Source organism: Oryzias latipes, chromosome 6 (genome assembly GCF_053564925.1).
Source record: "Oryzias latipes strain Hd-rR chromosome 6, Olatipes_Hd-rR_3.1".
Classification (NCBI taxonomy): Eukaryota; Metazoa; Chordata; class Actinopteri; order Beloniformes; family Adrianichthyidae; genus Oryzias; species Oryzias latipes.
Window position 1 is genome coordinate 12,585,001 of NC_136242.1, and position 15,383 is coordinate 12,600,383.

At 43.2% G+C, this 15,383-nt stretch overlaps 1 protein-coding gene and 11 non-coding genes across 12 annotated transcripts; all 12 read left to right on the forward strand.

The window, feature by feature from the left end:
• Positions 1 to 3,357: 3,357 nt before the first annotated feature.
• On the forward strand, positions 3,358 to 6,060 carry LOC144992516 (uncharacterized). The gene is made up of 5 exons (XM_078949208.1): positions 3,358 to 3,655; positions 3,829 to 3,881; positions 3,962 to 4,215; positions 4,352 to 4,597; positions 4,863 to 6,060. Exons 1-5 carry the CDS (start codon positions 3,358 to 3,360, stop codon positions 5,515 to 5,517), a joined length of 1,506 nt encoding a protein of 501 aa, XP_078805334.1. The 3' UTR covers positions 5,518 to 6,060.
• Positions 6,061 to 7,098: 1,038 nt separating this feature from the next.
• trnak-cuu (transfer RNA lysine (anticodon CUU)) lies at positions 7,099 to 7,171 on the forward strand. Its single transcript has one exon. It is a non-coding gene; the product is annotated as a tRNA-Lys (tRNA).
• A 599-nt stretch (positions 7,172 to 7,770) lies between these two features.
• Positions 7,771 to 7,859, forward strand: trnay-gua (transfer RNA tyrosine (anticodon GUA)). The gene is given in 2 exon segments: positions 7,771 to 7,807; positions 7,824 to 7,859. It is a non-coding gene; the product is annotated as a tRNA-Tyr (tRNA).
• Positions 7,860 to 7,983: 124 nt separating this feature from the next.
• trnar-acg (transfer RNA arginine (anticodon ACG)) lies at positions 7,984 to 8,056 on the forward strand. The gene has a single exon. It is a non-coding gene; the product is annotated as a tRNA-Arg (tRNA).
• A 389-nt stretch (positions 8,057 to 8,445) lies between these two features.
• trnak-cuu (transfer RNA lysine (anticodon CUU)) lies at positions 8,446 to 8,518 on the forward strand. The gene has a single exon. It is a non-coding gene; the product is annotated as a tRNA-Lys (tRNA).
• A 599-nt stretch (positions 8,519 to 9,117) lies between these two features.
• On the forward strand, positions 9,118 to 9,206 carry trnay-gua (transfer RNA tyrosine (anticodon GUA)). Its single transcript is given in 2 exon segments — positions 9,118 to 9,154; positions 9,171 to 9,206. It is a non-coding gene; the product is annotated as a tRNA-Tyr (tRNA).
• A 124-nt stretch (positions 9,207 to 9,330) lies between these two features.
• On the forward strand, positions 9,331 to 9,403 carry trnar-acg (transfer RNA arginine (anticodon ACG)). Its single transcript has one exon. It is a non-coding gene; the product is annotated as a tRNA-Arg (tRNA).
• Positions 9,404 to 9,792: 389 nt separating this feature from the next.
• On the forward strand, positions 9,793 to 9,865 carry trnak-cuu (transfer RNA lysine (anticodon CUU)). Its single transcript has one exon. It is a non-coding gene; the product is annotated as a tRNA-Lys (tRNA).
• An 828-nt stretch (positions 9,866 to 10,693) lies between these two features.
• On the forward strand, positions 10,694 to 10,766 carry trnar-acg (transfer RNA arginine (anticodon ACG)). The gene has a single exon. It is a non-coding gene; the product is annotated as a tRNA-Arg (tRNA).
• Positions 10,767 to 11,155: 389 nt separating this feature from the next.
• Positions 11,156 to 11,228, forward strand: trnak-cuu (transfer RNA lysine (anticodon CUU)). Its single transcript has one exon. It is a non-coding gene; the product is annotated as a tRNA-Lys (tRNA).
• A 617-nt stretch (positions 11,229 to 11,845) lies between these two features.
• On the forward strand, positions 11,846 to 11,934 carry trnay-gua (transfer RNA tyrosine (anticodon GUA)). The gene is given in 2 exon segments: positions 11,846 to 11,882; positions 11,899 to 11,934. It is a non-coding gene; the product is annotated as a tRNA-Tyr (tRNA).
• A 124-nt stretch (positions 11,935 to 12,058) lies between these two features.
• On the forward strand, positions 12,059 to 12,131 carry trnar-acg (transfer RNA arginine (anticodon ACG)). Its single transcript has one exon. It is a non-coding gene; the product is annotated as a tRNA-Arg (tRNA).
• The last annotated feature ends 3,252 nt before the right edge of the window (positions 12,132 to 15,383 follow it).

Below are 15,383 nucleotides of genomic sequence, written 5' to 3' on the forward strand. Positions count from 1 at the left end.
TCCTATAAGAAGGCAAAAAAAGGAAAGCCATGGATGAAGCCCTTGTCCCCAGAAGCAGTACTGGAAAAGGCAACAAAGAACCTGCTGGATCATCAGGGAGATCTTTCCAACAGAAAGCATCTTCTTGGCTTCTTTGAGATCCAGTTTGGTATTTTCCAGGGCCAGACATTCAAATGGCTGCTGGAAAATGCTTTAGGTTATGCTGCCTACCTTGTTGCTGCTATGAAGAGAGATCCAACAGGGGGTAGTAAAGACACCAAGGATCATGCCAGCAACAAAGAAAGTTTCAGAGAATACATGGAAATGTTTCCATCTGCCAAAACTGCTGTGGCGATGAAAGAGGAGCAGTGGTCACGAGAGAAGACACAGCCTAGTTTGTCCAGCCAGCCGGGACCATCGATGGCATCCTCTTCTTCTCAGACTCCATCAACGTCTAATCCTTCTGCTGCAAGACCTCCCAGTTCACCATCACACCCCAAAACTCCTCAGCCCATCTCCACCGCGTCTCTCTCTTCCCTATTAGTGGGTAATTTGGCCAAGGACAAAAACATTGAGAAAGCTGTAAAAAGGCTGGCGTCCCCATTTAAAGTCAGACCCTGTAAGAAAACAATTCTCTTTTTTTCCAAACCCTGAGTTACATTAAATCTTATTGGCAGTGGATGTTAATGCTGTGTTGTTGTTGTTTTTCAGCTTTGATACATGCACGGCCACATTCCACATCCACAACTTTAAACAAGCCAGCTGGATCCCTTTCTTCCTCACCTGCGCTTGTAGGATCCCCCTTCACCCTCGAAGCCTCCCCCTCCTCCTCCTCCTCCTCCCTCCCAGTAGCAGGACCCTCTTCCCCACACCCAACTGTGGAAACCTCCATCAATCCTCCACAGACACCACCAGCCTTTGGCCCTAAAGCCAGTGAGCAGTTCTCCACCGCTGCAGGTCCAAAAACTCCCACCACATTTCCACCCGTGTCGAGTGAAGTGGACGACAGCACGCTTCTGGCAGAAGCACTCAGATGGGATAAATCTCACTCAGCAAGTATGTACATTTTATATAGAATTTTTTATGTATTTACTCAAGCATGCATTTAAAGAAAAAAAAAAAAACACACACACACACCACTGACACCAACATTTTTATTTATATATTTAAACAAAACCCTTTTGCATTTGCTCTGACTGAAAAAGCTTTAAGGTTTAAGTGTCCTCTGAAATTTTAAATTTTATCCATGCACAAATTCTATTAATAGACTTTTTACCTTCTCTTTTTCCTTTCAGCACAAAGAGTGTGTCTTCCAGCCGGCTGGCTCCACACACTGCCTGAGGTGGACCAGAGATGGATGTCCAAAGCTCTTTTCAAATGGACAGCGCAAGGACATCCTGAACTGGACTTCAGCAGGGTGGACAGACTGTGGTGGTATCCTCCACAATTCCCATTGCACGTCACCAATGTCCCTCAGCCCGAAGACTATTTTGGCAGCCCCCTCTTCCTTTGGATGCCCCGAAAACTCTGGCAAGTCAAGCTGACATGTCCTCATTCAGATTGCCACAAAGGGCTTCTGACCTCATCTGGTGTTCATCAGAAGATCAGGCAAGTTATTTCTCTGGACATAACTTACTTTGTGGCATCTGAATATTTAGTTTGCAAAATATGCAAAAGAAAGGTCATCAGCTGGAGCCATGCCATCGTCTCCCAGCTGGATGTGGGGCACAGGGGGCAGTTTCCCTGCATCCTCACATCCAAGCTTGCCTGTGACCTGAGGGTGGTCACTTTGATGCGCCAGAGGGGTCTGGGAAACAGCAGCAGCCAGATTAGGAAGAAGGTGCAGGAGAGTCATTCAGAAGTGTGGCTGAAGAAGACTGTCCAGTACCTGACGGACTGTAAACAAGTCAAAGGGGCTGTTGAAAAGGGTCTCATAAGACCAGTCACGTTTTCACCTCCCCCTCCAATGCCTACTGTTCCAAAGCACAGGTGGATGATGCAGGTCTACGCCCAAGATGTTCTCCAGAGGCTGACTGAGGTCAAGGCCTCAGTGACATCAACTTATGGACGCATCTTGAAGCTGGACTCCACCAAGAAAGTGGCTCGGAAACTGGCTGGAAGGGGTTTTGGAACAGCGACCTGGGCAACAAATGTTGGCAATGAGCACGGCCAAATAATAATGTCTGTGCTCACTGCTAGCGAAGGTTTTGGCTTGGGGCCAATGATCGAAGGGCTAATAAGGAGATATGCAGTGGCTGGGGTACCTCCCCCTGAAGTGCTTTACGTCGACAGAGACTGCTGTGGAAACACGCTTCTTCGGCGAATGTTCCAGAAGTGGAAAGACCTTCACATCCGCCTGGACATATGGCACTTCATGAGAAGGTTTTCGGTGGGCTGCACCACGGATTCACACCAGCTGTATGCATCCTTCATGAGGCGCCTCAGCCACTGTCTCTTTATGTGGGATGAGGAAGATCTGACAGCCCTCAAGATCGCAAAGCGCTCCGAACTTTCTGCCAGGCTCACCAATCCCTCAGATGCTGACGTGCTGAGGTCCATTAGCCGCAGTGAGTTAGCCCTGCACTGCAGGAGAACGACACGTGGCTCTCAGGAGACTTTGGCTCTCATCAAAAGCCTCATCCAAGCTTTTGACGGGGACAATGGCCGCGACACTCTGGGGGTCCCTCTGATCAACTCGGAACGCATGGCTGGCATTTTAGCTGCTCAGGCAAAACATGTGGCCTGCATCCAGGATCCCCCAGGCATCCAGCTGTACACCAGGACGGGAACAATCCTGAAAGGAGGACATCGTTTGCCCACATACCGCTGTGCCAGAGGTTCAACATCCCTTGAATCTTTTCATCTTCACCTGAATAGGTTCATCCCTGGTAAGTAGTTCTTTTATCTTTCCTTGAAACACAAAAATCCTAAAATATTGTAAAAAATATACAAAGCCATATGTATTTATGCATGGAAACGTGTGTTTTGTTTTGTTTTTTCCATGGATACTACAGGCACCCTGGCAAGTGATGTCTTCTTCCAGGCCTACCTGTTAGATGGGCTGGCCAGGTGGAATGAAGACCGCGCTGTAGCCGCCACATCAGACAAGCAGCAGCAGCCATGCTCCTACGACCATCTCCTGCGGCATGCTGCTAACAGTTTGTCTGAAGAGGTCCTTGGCCAGGAAATTGTTCCCTATACTGGGCCAAGGAAATACACAGGTATGCACACTTTTTTTGAAAAGAACTTCAAAACCTTTTTCTTCTTCTAATGAGTGCTTTGCCTTTTACAGTTGAACTTCTGGGGGTGGAGTACCTTTACCAGCAAACTGGTAAAGTTCTCCAAGATTACAGACAGGCTGTTGAAGAGTCTGAGACAATGGACATGGAGATTGAAGACAGTTTCAATGAACCCGAAGAGTTTGAAGACTTCACTGTGGCCACTTTGGAGCCAGTGAGGACCTTCACAGTCTCTTCAACATCATCTTTGGCACCCACCAGCAGTCTGTCAGCTCCAGACCCTCAGCCTGGCTCCTCTTGGTCTCCTCCTCCTCCTGAGGGTCCCTCAACGAGTGCGACACACTCAGCGCCTGGACCTACATCACCATCTCCCTCTTCATCACCTTCCGCCACCACCTCTGTTCCCCCTTGTGTCTTATCCCCCGCTGAACAGAGCAGTGAGTTTAGTTCAACTTTTCTATTGAAAAAAGAAAAAGTAAAGTAGTATGTATGTTTTTTATTTATTTACCGGTATTTTGTTTTGCAAATGGGAAAAAGGTCTAGGAGTGCTTTCATTATAAGGATTTATCATGTTACTGTTTATTAAGGGATTTGCTTTTTTCTTTTACAGCCTCCAAAACAGATCTGCCAGCAACCCCTCAACAGTTGGACTCTTCATGTGACGTAAGACTAAGTTCTTTTCAAAAGCATAAATGTCTTTTTTCTTTTAATTTGATTCACTAATTGTTGTTCTTGTTTTATAGGATTCTGTCGGCCCTGACAACGTGGAGGGTTATGGGGCCGTGCAGGAGCTGGCTGATTTCTTGGTCGGCCTCCGGCACAATAACCTTGTGGTGACTGCAGAGGAGTCAAACCGGATCGTTTCCCTGTGGCAGTCATTGGGGGATTATGACAAACAAAAAACGGTTTACTCCCAGCGTCACCAAGCCCACCTGAAGCAGGGTAGATTTAGAGCAACCAAAAAAATTGTAGCCCCCGGCGTCGAAAGCACAAAAAGGTGAGTAGACCAAAAACACAAGAGCTGAGCCACCAAAAGAAGTGACACAAAACAAAATGTTTGGTTTTAAAATAACACTTTAAATCATATATCCTTGTTTTTTTGTCCTTACTTTTCCCCCTCTTTTTTCATTCAGGTGTTTTATCGGGGCTCACAGTCCTGCACAGTGGCCAGACTGCAACCGAGTGTCAGAGGCCATCTTTGTGAGACTCTGTGCCTTGTACCCAAACGCCGTCCGATGCGAAGGGAAGAAGGTTTCTCGGTTCACTATGGTGGTGCGAATGTACAGGACGATTAGAGAGTGTGTCGTCTCAAATGCCAGAATTATGAGCGAGACCACCATCCAGCTCCCAGAAGTAAATGCTGCTACAGTCACACAATGGTAAGTAAATTAGAATGATTTTAATACATGACATTTTCAGTCTTTATGAATACATTTTCAACAACATCAAACAGAAAAATATAAGAAGCTGTATCCTCCAGAATGCATAGAGGAAAATCAAAACAGTTTAATCAAAAAATAGGATCAAACAATAGTAGGGGGGGCTTTTTCATTTGTCTTGCATCTTATAAACACAAAGGCAGCTGGAGCTGTTACCCTGTTTTGATTCTATTGTTGAACCTTTTCGTTTTGCACATATTTACAGGTACAGCAGGCGGTGCCGGGCACAAGAAAAACTAATTTTAAACCAGGGCATCCCACAACCTGCTGCTTCCATGGCAGCTACAGAAAAACTTCCAGATCCACTCCAGAAAGGAACACCTTTACAGATGGGGACCTCAGCTCAGCCGCACATTTTTGTGCTTCCGCCCAACACTGCTGGGGAGGCAAAACTTAAGGCAAAGCCACAGCTGCAGGCACTAGCACCCCAATTGAGTTCTACACCCTTCATCATCCCATCAGGATCCACCTCACAGGTTTTGGTTCCTCCCGTTTTAAATGTCCCATTCAGTTTTGTCCTGCCTCCTCCTCCTGCCGTGCCGATCATACTTGCTGTGCCGCCATCACCTCAGCCTCTTTCCAGCACGCCATACACGGCACAACAATACCGAAAGAGGAAAATGGAAGCAGAAAAAATGGGTATTATGAAAAGGAAATACATAAAAAAAACAGAAACCATAACGTGCAGCAAATGCGGTGGAAACAGACAGCCACCATCCCACCGTCAGTACTTTGGGAACTGGTTTTGTGAAGCAACAGAGACTCAGTCATTTGACAATTGGAGGGCTGAGCTACAGAAGCGTGGATATGGGAAAAAAAAGAGAGGAAATGACCCACCACCACCAGCACCACCACTTTAAACAAAAAGCAGTCCTTGCACAGAAAAACTTGCACATCCAAAGCACCTAATGTTTTATACTGGTTTATATAATTTTTTAAACATTGTAATGATGACACCATCTTTTATATATGTTTTCTATAATATTTTGTTGGTTTTTTTTCTGTAAGAGTTATTGTGTTTTTTAAGCTTCAAGTTGTCGTTCTTGTTTAAAAGGACCACCACCAGCACCACCACAAACAGAGCAGTCCTTGCACAGAAAAATTTGCACATCCCAAAGCACCTATTGTTTTATATTGGTTTATTTTTGTGCTTTTCTATATAGATTTTGTTTTTTCTAAAGTTAAACATTGTAATGATGATACCATCTTTTATATATTTTTTCTATAATATTTTGTTGGTGTTTTCTGTAAGAATTATTGTGTTTTTTAAGCTTTGAGTTGTATTTGTCATTTAAATTTGCTATTTCAATATTTCAGTATTTGATCAAAATATAATAATTGAATTTTTGGATAGAAAACTGTCATATGGATGCCATTTACGGAGGTATTTGCATTAAAGAACTTTTACATGAGCACTTGAGTATTTTAATTTGTGTTCATCTTTTAAATCAACAGTCAGATTTTAGAAGATTGTCAATACATTACATCTGTAGTTGTTTTTACACAAATAATTATATTGTTATGCTGCTGTAGTACATTAATTAGACAATTCATTTTGTTTCAAGATTCAAAGCAAACTTTATTGTCAATCTCTATAATGTTTTCAAATAAATAGAAATTTAAATTCATTTTCTCTTCAAACTCCAGTCTAAAGGAATCTAACTTCAAATTACAGAATGAAATGACCAACAAATAGGGTGAATATAAATATAAAAAAATAAAGTCACTGTTACAAAAAGGTGAAAAAAAATCTTAATTTTCATATAGTTTATAATTCCATTATTAATGTCATATAGTTTATAACTTTATTATTAACAAATCTCATTTGCTATGAGGCCTGGCAAACTTGGCAGAAGAGGTTAAGAAAGCCACGAGGCCAAAAAAAAAACCAGTTCGAACGCGTCCGGTGCGGGGTTCGAACCCGCGGCCTCTGCATGCGTTCCTACAAAACTTGAAAGCTTTACCTCGACTGATGGGCGCAGTCCTTGGCGCAATGGATAACGCATCTGACTACGGATCAGAAGATTCTAGGTTCGACTCCTAGCTAGCTCGGCTTTTGGTCACTTCCACATTGCTAAAATGAGCAATTAGCCAACCCACACTGCAAATCATGAAAATCCCATAAGACACACTCAACAATCACCCTGTTTCTAGACCCAAAGCTTACCCTCACCTTGTCTTTCACAGAAAACATCTCATCTTCCGTCACATTCCAGTGCCTCTTTCGGCTTTTATGGCCACCATTTTGTACAATCTTTCAGACATCATATTTGCACAAGTGAGCTGTTATCTGATAATCTTCGCTATCTTGTTGCATGCGCCAAAACAATTTCACCAGAAGGTTGAATGTACTCAGCTGTAAACGCAATAGATGTGTCGTTCACATCTCATTGGATTAGTACCTTGTTTTTTTTTCTTCAAGGGCTCTGAAAGACTTTCATGCCTGGCTAGCTCAGTCGGTAGAGCATGAGACTCTTAATCTCAGGGTAGTGGGTTCGAGCCCCACATCGGGCGATGACTTGACTGAAGCTGTCAGTATGATTTCAGTTAAGCTATTTGTTTGTTGTGCCATTGCACAAGTAAAATGGTGCTCTGGTCATCTTCCAAGCCCCCCCCACAATAAGCTTCAGTTACTCCACCAGGAATTGGTTGCTAAGAATCACTAAAGGTGTTTGATGATTCTTAAATGAGTAGTTCTTAACGTGCCTGTCAATGTTCAGCAATCATTATGAAACAAGCCAATTCTTTGCAAAAAGATCATTGAAAAATGTTTGTATGGACACAGAATTCCTCAGCAAGCTGCATTGGATGAAGGAGACAGAGGCTTACACCTCTCTTTAGCAGAACCTTGGGATAGGGGAAAAACATCAAAGACTAGCAAGAACTAAGAACCAAATTAGCTAAACTGCATATAGGGAGTGATGTTATCAAGGTACACCAAGTCACAGATGCTTGCTCAAGACAAGACATTTCACCAAATCTTGCCTTTGATGGTTCAGTGTCGCACTAGCATCCCCTGTTAGCAGAAGGCCTGAGTCACAATGGGTCCCTTTCAAGGAGTCTGTGGGACATGGTATATCCATAAAGAGGCCTGGAAAACTACTGCTCCATTCCCTTCGATAGCTCAGATGGTAGAGCGGAGGACTGTAGATGAAGCGGGACAGGTATCCTTAGGTCGCTGGTTCAATTCCGGCTCGAAGGAAGAGCTTTCACTTAAGGTGGGCTGACTGTCTTTTTTCTTTGGCAAATGGACCTTTGCCTTTCATTGGCTGAAAAAGCAAAAGAGGATCTTTGCGCTCTGCGGGCCACGTGAATACAAACGCATGGGGCTAGTGGCGCAATGGATAACGCATCTGACTACGGATCAGAAGATTCTAGGTTCGACTCCTAGCTAGCTCGGCTTTTGGTCACTTCCACATTGCTAAAATGAGCAATTAGCCAACCCACACTGCAAATTATGAAAATCCCATAAGACACACTCAACAATCACCCTGTTTCTAGACCCAAAGCTTACCCTCACCTTGTCTTTCACAGAAAACATCTCATCTTCCGTCACATTCGAGTGCCTCTTTCGGCTTTTATGGCCACCATTTTGCACAATCTTTCAGACATCATATTTGCACAAGTGAGCTGTTATCTGATAATCTTCGCTATCTTGTTGCATGCGCCAAAACAATTTCACCAGAAGGTTGAATGTACTCAGCTGTAAACGCAATAGATGTGTCGTTCACATCTCATTGGATTAGTACCTTGTTTTTTTTTCTTCAAGGGCTCTGAAAGACTTTCATGCCTGGCTATCTCAGTCGGTAGAGCATGAGACTCTTAATCTCAGGGTAGTGGGTTCGAGCCCCACGTCGGGCGATGACTTGACTGAAGCTGTCAGTATGATTTCAGTTAAGCTATTTGTTTGTTGTGCCATTGCACAAGTAAAATGGTGCTCTGGTCATCTTCCAAGCCCCCCCCACAATAAGCTTCAGTTACTCCACCAGGAATTGGTTGCTAAGAATCACTAAAGGTGTTTGATGATTCTTAAATGAGTAGTTCTTAACGTGCCTGTCAATGTTCAGCAATCATTATGAAACAAGCCAATTCTTTGCAAAAAGATCATTGAAAAATGTTTGTATGGACACAGAATTCCTCAGCAAGCTGCATTGGATGAAGGAGACAGAGGCTTACACCTCTCTTTAGCAGAACCTTGGGATAGGGGAAAAACATCAATGACTAGCAAGAACTAAGAACCAAATTAGCTAAACTGCATATAGGGAGTGATGTTATCAAGGTACACCAAGTCACAGATGCTTGCTCAAGACAAGACATTTCACCAAATCTTGCCTTTGATGGTTCAGTGTCGCACTAGCATCCCCTGTTAGCAGAAGGCCTGAGTCACAATGGGTCCCTTTCAAGGAGTCTGTGGGACATGGTATATCCATAAAGAGGCCTGGAAAACTACTGCTCCATTCCCTTCGATAGCTCAGATGGTAGAGCGGAGGACTGTAGATGAAGCGGGACAGGTATCCTTAGGTCGCTGGTTCAATTCCGGCTCGAAGGAAGAGCTTTCACTTAAGGTGGGCTGACTGTCTTTTTTCTTTGGCAAATGGACCTTTGCCTTTCATTGGCTGAAAAAGCAAAAGAGGATCTTTGCGCTCTGCGGGCCACGTGAATACAAACGCATGGGGCTAGTGGCGCAATGGATAACGCATCTGACTACGGATCAGAAGATTCTAGGTTCGACTCCTAGCTAGCTCGGCTTTTGGTCACTTCCACATTGCTAAAATGAGCAATTAGCCAACCCACACTGCAAATTATGAAAATCCCATAAGACACACTCAACAATCACCCTGTTTCTAGACCCAAAGCTTACCCTCACCTTGTCTTTCACAGAAAACATCTCATCTTCCGTCACATTCGAGTGCCTCTTTCGGCTTTTATGGCCACCATTTTGCACAATCTTTCAGACATCATATTTGCACAAGTGAGCTGTTATCTGATAATCTTCGCTATCTTGTTGCATGCGCCAAAACAATTTCACCAGAAGGTTGAATGTACTCAGCTGTAAACGCAATAGATGTGTCGTTCACATCTCATTGGATTAGTACCTTGTTTTTTTTTCTTCAAGGGCTCTGAAAGACTTTCATGCCTGGCTAGCTCAGTCGGTAGACCATGAGACTCTTAATCTCAGGGTAGTGGGTTCGAGCCCCACGTCGGGCGATGACTTGACTGAAGCTGTCAGTATGATTTCAGTTAAGCTATTTGTTTGTTGTGCCATTGCACAAGTAAAATGGTGCTCTGGTCATCTTCCAAGCCCCCCCCCCCCCCCCCCCCCCCCACAATAAGCTTCAGTTACTCCACCAGGAATTGGTTGCTAAGAATCACTAAAGGTGTTTGATGATTCTTAAATGAGTAGTTCTTAATGTGCCTGTCAATGTTCAGCAATCATTATGAAACATGCCAATACTTTGCAAAAAGATCATTGAAAAATGTTTGTATGGACACAGAATTCCTCAGCAAGCTGCATTGGATGAAGGAGACAGAGGCTTACACCTCTCTTTAGCAGAACCTTGGGATAGGGGAAAAACATCAATGACTAGCAAGAACTAAGAACCAAATTAGCTAAACTGCATATAGGGAGTGATGTTATCAAGGTACACCAAGTCACAGATGCTTGCTCAAGACAAGACATTTCACCAAATCTTGCCTTTGATGGTTCAGTGTCGCACTAGCATCCCCTGTTAGCAGAAGGCCTGAGTCACAATGGGTCCCTTTCAAGGAGTCTGTGGGACATGGTATATCCATAAAGAGGCCTGGAAAACTACTGCTCCATTCCCTTCGATAGCTCAGATGGTAGAGCGGAGCACTGTAGATGAAGCGGGACAGGTGTCCTTAGGTCGCTGGTTCAATTCCGGCTCGAAGGAAGAGCTTTCACTTAAGGTGGGCTGACTGTCTTTTTTCTTTGGCAAATGGACCTTTGCCTTTCATTGGCTGAAAAAGCAAAAGAGGATCTTTGCGCTCTGCGGGCCACGTGTATACAAACGCATGGGGCTAGTGGCGCAATGGATAACGCATCTGACTACGGATCAGAAGATTCTAGGTTCGACTCCTAGCTAGCTCGGCTTTTGGTCACTTCCACATTGCTAAAATGAGCAATTAGCCAACCCACACTGCAAATCATGAAAATCCCATAAGACACACTCAACAATCACCCTGTTTCTAGACCCAAAGCTTACCCTCACCTTGTCTTTCACAGAAAACATCTCATCTTCCGTCACATTCCAGTGCCTCTTTCGGCTTTTATGGCCACCATTTTGTACAATCTTTCAGACATCATATTTGCACAAGTGAGCTGTTATCTGATAATCTTCGCTATCTTGTTGCATGCGCCAAAACAATTTCACCAGAAGGTTGAATGTACTCAGCTGTAAACGCAATAGATGTGTCGTTCACATCTCATTGGATTAGTACCTTGTTTTTTTTTCTTCAAGGGCTCTGAAAGACTTTCATGCCTGGCTAGCTCAGTCGGTAGAGCATGAGACTCTTAATCTCAGGGTAGTGGATTCGAGCCCCACGTCGGGCGATGACTTGACTGAAGCTGTCAGTATGATTTCAGTTAAGCTATTTGTTTGTTGTGCCATTGCACAAGTAAAATGGTGCTCTGGTCATCCTCCAAGCCCCCCCCCCCCCCCCCCCCCCCCCCACAATAAGCTTCAGTTACTCCACCAGGAATTGGTTGCTAAGAATCACTAAAGGTGTTTGATGATTCTTAAATGAGTAGTTCTTAACGTGCCTGTCAATGTTCAGCAATCATTATGAAACAAGCCAATTCTTTGCAAAAAGATCATTGAAAAATGTTTGTATGGACACAGAATTCCTCAGCAAGCTGCATTGGATGAAGGAGACAGAGGCTTACACCTCTCTTTAGCAGAACCTTGGGATAGGGGAAAAACATCAATGACTAGCAAGAACTAAGAACCAAATTAGCTAAACTGCATATAGGGAGTGATGTTATCAAGGTACACCAAGTCACAGATGCTTGCTCAAGAAAAGACATTTCACCAAATCTTGCCTTTGATGGTTCAGTGTCGCACTAGCATCCCCTGTTAGCAGAAGGCCTGAGTCACAATGGGTCCCTTTCAAGGAGTCTGTGGGACATGGTATATCCATAAAGAGGCCTGGAAAACTGCTGCTCCATTCCCTTCGATAGCTCAGATGGTAGAGCGGAGGACTGTAGATGAAGCGGGACAGGTATCCTTAGGTCGCTGGTTCAATTCCGGCTCGAAGGAAGAGCTTTCACTTAAGGTGGGCTGACTGTCTTTTTTCTTTGGCAAATGGACCTTTGTCTTTCATCGGCTGAAAAAGCAAAAGAGGATCTTTGCGCTCTGTGGGCCACGTGAATACAAACGCATGGGGCTAGTGGCGCAATGGATAATGCATCTGACTACGGATCAGAAGATTCTAGGTTCGACTCCTAGCTAGCTCGGCTTTTGGTCACTTCCACATTGCTAAAATGAGCAATTAGCCAACCCACACTGCAAATCATGAAAATCCCATAAGACACACTCAACAATCACCCTGTTTCTAGACCCAAAGCTTACCCTCACCTTGTCTTTCACAGAAAAGATCTCATCTTCCGTCACATTCGAGTGCCTCTTTCGGCTTTTATGGCCACCATTTTGCACAATCTTTCAGACATCATATTTGCACAAGTGAGCTGTTATCTGATAATCTTCGCTATCTTGTTGCATGCGCCAAAACAATTTCACCAGAAGGTTGAACGTACTCAGCTGTAAACGCAATAGATGTGTCGTTCACATATCATTGGATTAGTACCTTGTTTTTTTTTCTTCAAGGGCTGTGAAAGACTTTCATGCCTGGCTGGCGCCCCCGGCCGCTGGTTAGTCGAGCTCGATCTCGGTCATTCTTGGTTGTGATATCCAATCAAATCACTTACTTGCAACCAAGATTCGAACCTCTCCTCCAATAAGCTGTTCTCTAGCGTACGACATCTCGCCCAAGAGTAACCTAGAATTACCCAATCAGTTGCCACGATGAATGTCCGGGGCGATGACAAAGGACTAACCAATGAGATGCAAGAAGAGAGAAGAGCGCTTGAAGGAAAAAAAAAAAAAAAAAAAAAAAAAGAGCGCTTCATTTGCATTTGCGAACATCGCTAAAAGTGTCGAAGCAAGATTTGATCCCGTTTTCAACGTTGATCACGACTTTTCACAGTAAGTACGGAGTTGTCATTGTGAAATTTACTTTTAAATGTTTGTGCTATCGTAATAACACGTTTTTGCTGATGGTATTACCTGTCGTACTCCGCTAGAAAGGTTGTTTTCCTTTGGTCATTTACAGTAAGTGTCCTCCATTGTTGTTGTTCAACCAGCGGGGTTTTTCCACTGACCGTGTAGTAAAATAACAAGTAAATCTTTTTTAATCGTCTGAAAGCGAGGCTAACTGAAATGTGTAACCGAACTTTTAGCAAGCAGCGGTGTTTTTCACGTTGGTCATTTACTGTATTGAAAACGTCAGGCCAAAAATAAAATCAGAGCATCAGCTGCTCAAATATGAATAATAACCGGACCTTTTACGTGTCGATTGCTGCTTCTTTGTGTTTGTTATTTGCCTTTCGGCCGCATGTTTTACTAGCGAGTACTTTCACACATGCACACGAATACTTTTATTTGTTCAAAGTTATTTTTGTTGTTTTTATTATTAAACATAAGACAAATTTATGAATGAATTATTTCGGGAATGAGTCAGACTGTTGTCCTCAAGCTTTGCAATATGTTATTTTCTTTTGTTGTGTTTAATGTTTAGAATAATAGTAATTAATAATAATATTAATTAATAATAATTTAAATTAATAACATTCCGCAAAAAACAAGCAATTGGTATTTAAGAACTCACAAAAAAATCAAAGTAAATTAAAGCTACAAGTAGCATTTAGCGGGCCCGAGCACGTGCCACCGCCTGGCACGAGCGACCGCCCCGTGAGCAACGCCCTGCTCGAGCCATTCTCGTCGTTTTTTCTTGTCCATTCTGGAGCTCCAAGCTAATGTTAATATGACAGCAGCCTGTGGGGGGGGGGGGGGGGGCGGGACTATAATCTGTTGCCTTAAAGGACAAAGACTTTTGCATATAGCATGAAAAAAATTCTTAAATCTAAGCCTCGTTTAGACCTCCTCATTTTCTCATCAAGTAGAAGAAGGTTTTTATCAGATTAAGAAACAAGCAATGATGATAATTGCTATCACTGTCCCTAAGGATGAGAACAATAGAACTCATTCAATTTTCACTACAATGTCTAGATGAGTGTCAGCTATGTCTGATAACTTGGCCAATTAGCTGGACCGGGATCTTGAAAAGTGCAGGTGGTTTAACGTCCAGTGTGATGAGTCTGTGGACGGCAACAGTACAGCATAGCTTTTGGTTTCCACAAGAGAAGAATTCCTGACACATCTGCCCTAACAGACAACTACAAGAGGAGTTGAAATGTATAACACGGTGAAGGAGTTTTTGTGCAGAAAAAGGTACCATTAGAAAAGCTGGTAGCCATACCTGCAGACGGGGCTCCTGCTATGATTGACCGACAAACAGGTTTCATCACTCACTGTAAAGCTGACCAAGACTTTCCAAAATGTCTGCATTACTGCTGCTTCTTTCACCAGTAGGCCTTATGAGCAGAAGTGATTGGCTCTGGACATATAATGACTCCTATTGTGAAAATCATAAAAAACCTCAGCTGCAAAGCAAAACAGAACAGGATTTTTAAGGTGCTATTGGTGGAGATATCTGCTGAATATGGTGAATCTGAACTTGTATTCTTGACTGACATTACTGGAAAACTAAACCACTTGATCTGCGAGCTGCAAGACATTGGTAAAACTATATTTTTTTATTGACCAGCCTGCCTGAGCCAGTGTTTTTCTTGTGGGGATCTTTTCTGCCAGGGCTTGCCAGCTTGGTCAGTGGATGTTGCTGCAGTTGTCTCCCTTGCTGGGACAGCTGGAGTTAAACACAGCAGCTCACGGCTCTGAAGTGGACCCCGTTGCTGTCCCAGTCTGGATGGGCACTGTGGTGATGTTCCAATGTTCAGGCTGGCTCCTGGTATGAAGAGATTCCCAAGTACCATTTCCTAACCGCAGAGCCAAGGATGTGTTTACATGTTTAGGTCAAAAATGTGATGAACAGCTTCATGTTGTCTATTGATGTAAGTTTAAACCTAAACATGTTTCCCTGTTACTAATCCAGTTGATATGGTTCTCCATCTGTGTCTAGGTGATAGAAAAGCATTTTTTTATATTTAGAGCTCCAAGCAAACAAACAGTTGTCTATATAAGAGCTTTTACAATTGTGGACTTTTAGCAGGTCTCTGAATACATGTGACCAATGTATGGTGGATTTTCACAGACTTTGTGTAAAACTGAAGGTGACAGAGACTTTGGAGAAGTGGCTACATTGCTCTGGACTTCTTTGTTTCATCCACAGAAGAGTAAAATATGTGATTGATTTTGAAAAGCTGCTGAAAAATGTATCTTTTTAAAATTGCAATTTCTAATTTGGGTTTTACATTTTGTGTTCCATTTTTTGTGATTGTATTAGAAAGATTTGTTATTTATTTGGTGTTTAAAGGTGGTACATAATGTATATACACAATCTTCTTAGAGACATTTGCTATATGTTGTGTTTGTTGTCGTTGTAGTTTAATTTCTTTGGATGTATTGAAAGG